Raw genomic sequence first — 11,384 nt, forward strand, 5'->3', positions numbered from 1 at the left:
AAGAACATGTTCTAGAGTACCCAGATTATACTTTTCATACATTTTTACTGTAAGAATGTGGAGTAATAGCATTACAAACTTCATTAGAGGTTTTCATAAGAGGCTTCATAAAAAGGCCATAAAATGGTTAAATCAAACTGTTACCAGACCTTTCCACTGCAGCCTTAAAGAATATGTTCTCAGGTACTCAGACAATAATTTTTATTATTATTATTATTATTTTTACTGTAGGAATTTGGAGTAAGAGCATTTCAAATTTCAGTAAACATTGTTTAATTTGCCAATATTGCAAAATTCTGAGAGCTATTAAAGGGTTAAATCAAACTGTTACCAAACCACTCCACTGCAGCCTTAAAGAATGTGTTCTCAGGTACTCAGGGTATAATTGTCATACATTTTTACTGTAGGAATTTGGAGTAAGAGCATTTCAAATTTCAGTAAACTTTGTTTAATTTGCCAATATTGCAAAATTCTGACAGCTATTAAAGGGTTAAATCAAATTGTTACCAGACCATTCCACTGCAGCCTTAAAGAATATGTTATCAGGTACACAGAGAATAATTTTTATACATTTTTACTGTAGGAATTTGGAGAAATATCGTTACAAACTTATAAATATGCTGCTTAATTTACAAATATTGCAAAACCCTGAGAGCTATTAAAGGGTTAAAACAAATTGTTACTAGACCATTCCACTGCAGCCTTAAAGAGCATGTTCTCAGGTACTCAGGGTATAATTGTCATAAGTTTTTAATCTAGGAATTTGGAGGAATAGTATGGTAAAATTCAGAAAAAAATTATAATTTAATTTTATGAATCTCGTAATGTTTAAGACCATAAAATGTTTATAGTACTAGGTACTAATTACCAGAGATATGTACTGCATTTACGAAGAACATGGTCTCAGGTAAAAAGTATGTTTTTTTTTTTTGTTTTTTTTTAAAGTGTTAGTATATATATATATATATATATATATATATATATATATATATATATATATATGTTAGAATTGTAATATTTCAAATTTCCCTAAAAACTATGGTTAAATACAATTGCAGTGTTACCAGGGAGCCAAGTGCAGTCTTTAAAACATTTTTTCTTAGGTATAATGTGCATAAGCTTTCATTATCGTTTAGTTTTGGCAATGTGGGTAAAAGCAGTTAATGATTATCTCCTGCTAGTAATTCATATTTTCTGAAAATGACAGTTATAATAGAATTTTAAAAATATTTAAAAATGTTAAATTCAAAAGATGCTAGAGATCATGTCTGTAGTCTTGAAAACAGCTTTTAAAGTTTGAAAGTTATTGTCTTTGGTTTTCACACTAGGATATTTGAGTAATAGAACTTCATTCATTCATTATCTGTAACCGCTTATCCAGTTCAGGGTCACGGTGAGTCCAGAGCCTACAGGGAATCATTGGGTGCAAGGTGGGAATACACCGGAGCACCCGGAGGAACCCCACGCAGACACGGGGAGAACACACCAACTCCTCACAGACAGTCACCCGGAGCGGGAATCGAACCCACAACCTCCAGGCCACTGGAGCTGTGTGACTGCGACACTACTTGCTGCGCCACCGTGCCGCCCAATAGAACTTCAAATTTATGAATAATTCTTTTTGAATAAACTTATCTTTTTAAAGAAATAAAAAATAATAAATAAACATAATTAATCAGTTTTGTATTTTTATGTTTTAAATTCAGAAATATGGTTAAATCAGTTTGTTACCAGAAAAAATACTTTAGTTTTTAGACCTTATCTTGAGAAACATGGGGTAATTTTGGCTGGTGTCTTTACCTCAGCATTTTTGAACTCTTGTATTCAAAATTATTTTAAAAAATCCATGTTTTGTGCGTCATAACAGGATTAAATCAAATTGTTATTTGAAAACCCCACTGAAGTATTCTGGAATGTATCCTCATGTACCCAGGGTATAATTGTCATGTAATTCTGTAGGAATTTGTAGTAGTAGGATGTCAAACTGTCATTTCTGATCAGTAAATAATCACATTTATTAACCACATAAAAAAATAATTTCTAAGTTTACCACATAAAATCAACTCTATTCTTGAAAAACGCATACTAGGTAATTGTGGCAATGACTCTTAGTTAATATAATGTTTAAATGTGGAAACTGTTACTGATTAATTCCTTAAACATGTACCTTAAATGAAGACATTATATCAGATATTCAAGTGAAATGTTTTAATTGAAAGTACTCATTAAATCCAAGCCAAGTTAAACACCACACGCACCACCCACCACCAACACCACAATCTATGTGGTAATGTAAAGAAGATTCTGAAATGTAGAAGAACAAACAAAATTAAGGATAGTTTTCTTCAAAGGTGACCTGCTTTTTATCTTTTATCTTTCAAACATAACCTATGCAGGTTTGGCAGTGCCATTCTTCTGCTGTGGTGTCCAGTGCACATTTAGGGACACTCACACAAGTGGGATGATACCAGAAATTGCATTTGCTACACTGGACCATCACCTCATTATTATGAGAAGTCCTGCAGACCCAGTAAACATATACTTTTACTGCATCCCTCTCTGGCTTTCTTTGTGTTTTTTTGTAAGCATAGTCTGGTACCCTTTTCTCCAATATACCTCTGTAGAGTCTTTGCCTTAGTTTTTTTCCTCAATAAGGCACTCCTCTGGTCTAACTCTGTCACACAATACCTTTGCAAAGGCAAGGGCAAAAAGTCCGCAATTGCTACCTGACTGCTGAATCTGCACAGTAGGCTTTCTGATAATGAAATCGGGTGCTGACGGTCGAATCATCCATGACAGCATTTGTTTAGTGTTGTTGTTTATTCCTGAATTTAAGCTGTCATATATACACACCTCATTTGGCTGACAGAAAATGTTGCTTGCAGTAATCCAGTGGTTATCATTAATATTAAGTACTTGCACAAATGGCTTCACTGGGGTACCAACAATACTGCCACGATGAAGGGCTGAAAACAACAGGCATGACTGAAAGCCATCAGTATCATCATACTTCTGTGCCATGTAAAAGCAAGCTGAATCTATCTCATCACTACTTAGCCATATATGGGGGTCCAGAATGCTAATCAACTGATCATGGTGGATAATTACTGGCCTTGACAATCTGGCTGCTGGAATGATTTCTTGCGGTGAATGATTTCCCCAAACTGGCCCAAGGTTTTCTCTCCGTGATCTTGTTTTCATTCCTTTACCTTTCTGTTATAAATAATATAACATAAAACATATAAATGTTAATGCTGAGAAAAAAACTAAGTGCAATATCAATAATATAAATTAAGCTTGTCTGAAGTTGCAGTTTTATTTAAATATAGAGTACTACATAAGTATGCTTTGGGTATCACTTTAAAATAAGACTACAGTTATAAAGGTTTACAAATGTTTTAAAAACCTGTGTAAAACACCTTATCATAATATATTATATAATAATTATATAATTCATAATCATTTGTAACCCACAGATAGAAAAAGCAACAGTGACCTAATTTTATTGCCTAATGCTGAAAATGTCTGAGAACTTATTGAAAATGTCAACATAAAGAATAATCTAACACTTGATAATGTCAATTTTGCTAATTTTGTTATGTTAGGGTACACATCACATTACAGTTAATGTATAAAAATCTACTTTGTTGGTGGCTAATTCATAAAATATTTGCAATGTTTAAAAAATATGTGCTGATGCTGATAAGGTTAATGTTGATTGATGGAGAAGACAAAGTAAGGTCAGTATCCCGCAAGATCAGAGGTTTAACAGTGTAGATGGATGTGGGTTCACTATTTGGCAAAGGGGTCACTTTTGCCATTTCTGTTTATGTTTTATTACATAATTAATTATTTTTAATATTATAACAACATAATAAATATCATAAATAAAGAGGTTGTTAAACATTAATAAACGTTTATAAGTGTAGTACTATTCTAAAGTGGTATAATGTTTTATTATTCCTTGGCTAAGCCTACAGTACTTCTAGAATCACTGGAAGGTAATTAGCTACAGACTAAATAAAATAAATATATTTAAAGGAACAGTTTCTTTTGTTTCATATACTTGTTTCTGTCTCGGCACACATACTGAGGTTAGAGGTTCATACGATGTGGATGGCGTAGATGTAATTAACTTCAGGGGATGACTCTGTGGATATTAATCATATAGAAATATGCATTAGTTCACATGCAAATATTTCCTTTTTGAATACTTATTATAATTTTGAAGACATACATTGTTTAAAAAAAACTAAAGAAGATTTAGTTCTAGAATTATATATTATTAATTTCATAATGTGGTTATCTTACTGTTTCAAATTGGAAAAGTCATGTCAGTAAATAAATAACTACATGTCAGTGCACAAGTCAATAGAGTTTTCCACAAATAGCATAGTATTTATTCAATTTTGTCCAAATAATAATACCATGAAATTATAACATAAAAAGGCACCTGTACTGTACTTGGCTGCTTATAAATGAGGTCCTCATCCCTTTTATCGTCAACTGGTACCTCTGCTTTCAAGTTTGTTCTTGAAGACTTCTTTAAAAAAAAAATCAAAATAACTGTTTTTTGGTACTCACTACATTTTTAACAATTAACTAAATAAATTTTAATCATTATCTTGTATTTAAAAAAAATAAAAAAATAAAACATTTTAAGGAGTTAATTCATGAACTCACTGTTGGTTCTGATATTTTTTTCACTTTGTTCAAAAATGGCTTCTTCATTGGCGTGACATAGACTCCCCTCTGATTCCTTTTTCTTTGCTTCCACATCCCTTTATGTATTTTGTGCTCCTAGATAATGAAATTAAAAGTAATTAATATACAAATTCTTGGTTTCTCTGTTCTGCACGTGTTTAGCTTTTTGCACTACTAAGTTTGGTATTAATAATTAATACTTATACAATGGGTTTAAATATAAAAATATAAAATCACTGTTACATATAAATATTGTCTTATTTTAGATGTCTGGAAAGATGAAAAAAAGATCTCTAAATAACTCTTAAATGACTGTCTGAGCAGTCTGATAAATCTAATCAAATTATTTCAAGCAGCATGACTAGTAAAATGCAGACCATACTTTTAAACTTAGAAATACTTGAAGTACATTTTACCTGGGTTGTCTTCATTGAAATTCTGGAAAATTTCTTTGAGAACTGCTGATAAGCAAGCCCCTCACCATGCCTTCCCAGGTCACCTAAAATAAAATCATGTTCCTGAAATGTTCCTTGTTGCAAGATATATTTTTTCACAAATTTACATTTTATGCATTAACTAAGGCTGGAATAACCTGAATGAATAACCTACCCAGCATCAAACTTGTCCACAGAGCTGCATGGGGCAAGAAATATGTCACTAAGGAAGAGATGAATGTCCTAGAGTAGTAAATATTAGGGTCCCCTTTTTGGTCTAGAGGTGCACTGCTGATGAGTTTCTTGAAATGCGTTTGAAATGGTGTTTGACCTACGGTGTCCTATATTAAAAAAAATCACATATTTAAGGTTTGAGGAAAAGGGTAAACAGAGAAGTTTAATGAAAATCATAATGGTTTTTACCTCAAGGTCCTCAGCAACAATGCTGCTGTCATTAACAGGAGATTCTCCAAAGGCCATAAATCAAATCAAATCAAAATTTATTTGTATAGCGCCTTTTACAACTGACGTTGTCACAAAGCAGCTTCACAGTTTCAAAACAGAACATTTAAATCAAAGCCCAATGCAAGCAAGCCGAAGGCGACAGTGGCAAGGAAAAACTCCCTCGAGGCTGGAGGAAGAAACCTTGGGAGGAACCAAGACTCACAAAGGGGACCCATCCTCCTCTGATCAAACTATAGATTGAATTTTAAATGATCACCAATGAAGTGTCAATATGCTACATAATAATAATAATAAGGTGAGCAGCTGTTTTCTCTCAGAAAACAGTAAAACAGTAAAAGGGAAGCAGTTAGTTTGGTTGAGTGCAGCAGAGAATAAGAGCATGTGAATATTTTCTTTAGTGTAGTGACGGATCAGACTGTAACAGACTGGGAGTAGGGAAACCAGAAGGAGCTCAGGCAAAGACATCCTTTCGTTCCAAGCAAGAGAAATTGTGAGCACATCATCCGAGTTTACCCTGATTCTCCATGTCCATGTGTTCCTGAAATGACAACCTTAAACTAGACAGAGGTTAGTTGCCAAAGGCTAAACTGAACAAGTGTGTTTTGAGCCTGGACTTAAACATAGTGACTGTGTCTGCGTCCCGAACGCTAGCTGGAAGATTGTTCCAGAGCTGAGGGGCTTTGTAGGAGAAGGCTTTCCCCCCCGCTGAAGTCTTATGAATTCTGGGTACTAGTAAGAGGCCGGCGCCCTGAGATCTGAGTAATCTTGGTGGTTCATAGTGTGTGATGAGGTCTTGCAAGTATTCAGGGGTGAGACCATGTAAGGATTTATACGTGAGTAAAAGAATTTTGTAATCAATACGGAATTTAACTGGAAGCCAGTGAAGGGCCGATAAGACTGGGCTGATATGATCAAATTTTCTAGTTTTAGTGAGGACCCTGGCTGCAGCATTTTGAATTAACTGGAGTTTACTCAAGTTTCTGCTGGAGCATCCTGATAAAAGTGCATTGCAATAATCTAACCTTGATGTAATAAAAGCGTGAACTAATTTTTCCGCATCTGGGAGGGATAAGGAGTTTCTTAACTTAGCGAGGTTCCGAAGATGTAGGAAAGCTGTTCTTGTAATGTTACCTATATGCTGATCAAATGATAGATCTGAATCAATTATAACACCCAGATTTTTAGCTGATGAGCTCGGGAGAACAGGTAAGTCAAAATTATTTATTAAGTCTGATACCTTATTTATAGCAGGTTTTGGACCTAGAAGGAGAACTTCGGTTTTGTCGCTGTTTAGCAGAAGGAAATTGTATGACATCCAATGCTTCACTTCTTTAACACAGTCCTCCATTTTCTTTAGTGTTGGTTTGTCGCCTGGTTTGGCTGATATATATAACTGTGTGTCATCTGCATAACTGTGGAAGGTAATGCCATGCCTGCTAATAACTCTGCCCAGTGGCAGCATGTATAATATGAATAGTAAAGGTCCTAAAATGGAGCCTTGGGGAACTCCAAATCTCATTTTTGTATGAGTAGAAGAAACATTATTTACGTTTACAAACTGATAGCGATCTGTGAGGTAAGACTTAAACCATGATAGGGCTGTTCCTGTTATTCCAACCATGTTTTTTAATCTTTCTAGCAGAATAGAATGATCAATTGTATCGAAAGCTGCACTGAGGTCTAGTAGAACTAGCATGGATACGCAGCCTCGATCAGAGGCGAGAAGAAGGTCGTTTGTTATCTTAACTAAAGCTGTTTCGGTGCTATGGTGTGGCCTAAAACCAGATTGAAATTTTTCATATATGTTATTCTTATGCAAGTATGACCTAAGTTGTTGGGCCACAACTTTTTCTAAGATCTTAGATATGAAGGGAAGGTTAGAGATGGGTCTCTTAATTGGATAGTACACTAGGATCAAGATTCGGTTTTTTGATCAGGGGCTTAATAACTGCTAGTTTAAATGCTTTGTGTATGTGACCTAGTCTAAGGGACGAATTTATGATTGTTAAAATGGGATTGATTATGACTGGTAATACTTGTTTAAATAGTTTTGTTGGTATTGCATCAAGTGTGCAGGTCGTACAATTTGACGAGTAGAAGATTTTCTCCAGTTCTAGCTGTGGTAGTGGGTCAAAGTCCTCTAGTCTTTCTTCTATGTTTTGTTCTATATCATCCACACCAGATGACAGACAGGCTGGATTTAATAATATGGTATTTATTGTTTGTCTAATATTTTCAATCTTATTGTTAAAAAAGTCCATAAAAGCATTGCTGGTGTGAATGGCTGGGATCTGTGGATCAGTAGCTGCCCGATTGTTTGTAAGTTTAGAGATTACATTAAAGAGTGCTCTAGGATTGTGTTTATTATTTTCAATCAGTGAGGACAGATGTGCTGAACGTGCATTGACGAGTGCCCTTCTATATTGGATAAGGCTGTCTTTCCAGGCACAATGAAATACTTCCAGTTTAGTCGACCGCCATTTCCGCTCTAATTTCCTTACGGTTTGTTTTAGGGTGAGCGTTTCTTCATTATACCAGGGAGCGAGTTTTTTCTGTTCTAGCTTTTTACGCTTAAGCGGTGCTACACTATCTAAAGTTGATTGAAGAGTGTTATCTAAGTAGTCCGTTAGTCTGTCCAGCTCCAGTGGGTCTGCTGGACTACTGACTGAGGTCAATAAATCAGTGATGTTTTCAGTAAATTTAGGGGCTGTAGATGGGGTTAGTGAGCGCTTTAGATAATAATGTGGGCATGTACATTTTTTAATATCTAAACTCAGTTCATATGAAATTAGGTAGTGGTCTGAGACTGTGGAAGACTGAGGGAGAATATTTAGGTTTTTTATGTTCGTGCCCAGGGTCAAAACCAAGTCTAGTGTGTGATTACAATAATGAGTAGGACCTGATACATTTTGTGTGAAACCAACAGAATCATTGATGTGAACGCCTTTTTTAGGGGATCATCACTTTTCTCAAAATGAATGTTAAAGTCTCCTACAATTATTAACTTATCACACGACACTGCTAAATTAGCAGCTAGTTCACCAAATTCTTTTATAAATTCTGAATAGGGCCCTGGTGGTCTATAAATGTTTAATAAGGAGATAGTGTTCTTATTTGTGGCGGGGTTAATTATGTTAATGTACATGATTTCGAAGGAAGTACAGTTGTAACCATGTTTTTGGTTAATAATTAAATTATTTTTGTAAATTATACATAATCCACCCCCTTTGCCCGTCAGTCTGGGGCTGTGTACATATTTATAGCCTGTAGGAGTGGCTTGATTTAGTGCTAAATATTCATCATTTCTGACCCAAGTTTCACTAAGGCATAAAACATCAAGTTTCTGATCCATTATTATTTCATGTATAATGACTGCTTTAGAGTTAAGTGCTCTTATATTGAGTAGGCCAAACTTTAGGTCTGTGGGGATTATACTACCCTCTGTTTCTGATGGTTTAATAGTGATTAGGTTATTGGGGCACGCTGTTTAATATTTTCTGGGTTTAAGTTTGATTCGGGGGACAGACACAGTCTTGATACTGTAACAAATTTTTATATTTCTTAAAGCAAGCTTTGTAGATATATCCTTACTATGGGCAAACAAATGGCCATTATCTGTAAGTGTATCCTTAAAATCACTTACCTGTTCGCTGTGTAATCTACTTGCCTGGTTTGTGCTGGTGGGTGGGGTTAGTCAAGCCTGGCGAAGAACATCCTCGATGTTCCCAGAGAGAACTGCAGAACCTAGACGACTAGGGTGAAGCCCATCCCGTCGGTAGAGGGCAGGACGTTCCCGAAAACACTCCCAGTGGTCGACGTAGTCCACGCCGACAGTGCCACACCAAACCCGGAGCCAGGAGTGGAATGCGAAGAGCCTGCTGTACGCCTCACATCCTCGTCTGTAGGTGGGTAGGGGGCCGGAGACGACGATCCTGGCGTCCGTCTTCTTCCGAGCGGTATCCAGAAGCGAACGGTAGTGCTCCTTCAGGACCTCGCTGCGGCGGGCGGAAGTGTGGTTCGTCCCCACGTGGAGAACGACGGTGCCGAGATCCTCACGCTGCCGCAGCGCCGAGGGAAGTCGCCTGGCAACATCCAGGACACGAGCACCTGGAAGACAGGACACAGTAGCTTTACTCTTTGTGCCTGAGACTCTTAAATGTCTGACTATAGAGTCACCGATAATAAGAACACCGTCCTGTTTAGTTCTCGGTGCAGATGAGGGCCAGGAGCTGAGCACCTCAAACCGGTTAGTAGAGGTGAAGACTGGCTGCGGTAGAGGGGGAGACGACCTCGGCTTCCCACGCCCACGCTGACGCTCCCAGCTCGGGGCTGGAGTGAAGATGGCCGTCCCGGGGAGCCGTCGCGACGGAGGAGCTGGCGTGCCAACGGCCGCGTAGGAGGCATCGCGGGCGGCCTCGAGCCTCGTCTTCTCCCGCTGGAGCTCCGTCTGCTTCTCCAGGAGACGCTGAATTCGGCGGCCCAACTGCTCGAGCTCCGTGCTGAGCCTGGAAAGAGATCGCTCCTCCGCGGTCGCCATAATCAGGAGAGAAGGAGTTATTAATTGAGAGAAGTTATTAATATGAAAACAACAATAATACAATGGTAGTGGTATTTAACAGTGTACAACTAACACTAAGCACAACTAATAAGGATAAGTTAACAAGTTATTAACAGTAAAGTAAAGATTTTAAGTAAAGAGCTTAGGAACAGTACTAAACAGCAGCAAGCAAACAAACAAACTGAGCGCGCGAACTGTCAGCCGCATTCCCTGGAGGTTACTGAAGTGCTTCTCTACATTTTCAGAACTGCATGGACTTGAAAAAAGTACAGTGCAGCTGAGAAGCATCTCATCTAATTCTGCCATTGTGCTTGCTGATGTCAGGAGGCCAAATATATGCATACACAACTTGTAGTGACTGGGAGCACTGATTGACAAATAGAAAGTTTAGAATTGTTATAATGTACATATTACAGGTCTGTTACACATAATAATACACATTAAAAACAAACAAAAAACAAAATGTTACTAACTGTTTTTTGCATAGGGTCTTTGCATTCTTCATTATGTGGCTCAGGCAACGATGAAGAATAGTGTGACTGAAGTCTTCTGTAGTGCCTTTTCCAGTTACTATTTTGAAGTATTTCACAAGCAAATTGCTCAGGTTTGTTTGGCAAAAAACTTGTGATATTGCCTGCATGAGGACAATAGAGCCATCACATACTATCATTATTGGGTTTATATTCCTGTGTCCATGAAGTCTGGCATGATCAGTTTGAAACGCACTTAGAAAATAAAGAACAGAAGCAGTGGTGTGATCACATGTCACATAAGTTGCGACAGGGAAAGGAGGACAACCTTTGTTTTGGTTTCTCACCACGATCTCATATACATAAAATGGACCTGGATTGTTTTGGGGATTTTTTTAGAATACTTCCTGTAGCATCTATATACATTATGTCCTCTTTCGATCGTCTATGAAAAATGTCAATGCTCCTTTTTGACCATAGCATTGCTCCTTTAGGAAGGAGGAATAATTTTTGAAGCACATTGTAAGGCGAGTCAGTTTTTGTCTCGATCATTTTCTGGAGACTCAGAGTTTCATTTTTATGAGGTCTTTTCTTGCCTCTTTGTCTCCAGGAGATGGATTTCAGAACCCCAGGAGTTGGGGCTTCATCCCTGCAACCAGACTCAAATACAGTTTTCTTAAGTTTCTGCAGATTTTGAAGATAAAAAGCCCTTGGAAACATGCCTACAAGTTTTTGATCTATACAAAGTTGTTT

The 11,384-nt window shown here is 37.0% G+C and overlaps 1 protein-coding gene across 1 annotated transcript; it reads right to left on the reverse strand.

Annotated features, from left to right (window-relative positions):
- Nucleotides 1-2,354: 2,354 nt before the first annotated feature.
- LOC136710072 (uncharacterized) lies at nt 2,355-5,851 on the reverse strand. Its single transcript, XM_066685702.1, has 6 exons — nt 5,314-5,851; nt 5,121-5,203; nt 4,684-4,800; nt 4,454-4,543; nt 4,091-4,150; nt 2,355-3,213 (listed from the first exon to the last, which is right to left on the reverse strand). The coding sequence occupies exons 1-6, from the start codon at nt 5,318-5,320 to the stop codon at nt 2,635-2,637; spliced, it is 936 nt and encodes a 311-aa protein (XP_066541799.1). The 5' UTR covers nt 5,321-5,851; the 3' UTR covers nt 2,355-2,634.
- Nucleotides 5,852-11,384: the final 5,533 nt, after the last annotated feature.

Source organism: Hoplias malabaricus, chromosome 11 (assembly GCF_029633855.1).
Source record: "Hoplias malabaricus isolate fHopMal1 chromosome 11, fHopMal1.hap1, whole genome shotgun sequence".
NCBI classification, from domain to species: Eukaryota; Metazoa; Chordata; class Actinopteri; order Characiformes; family Erythrinidae; genus Hoplias; species Hoplias malabaricus.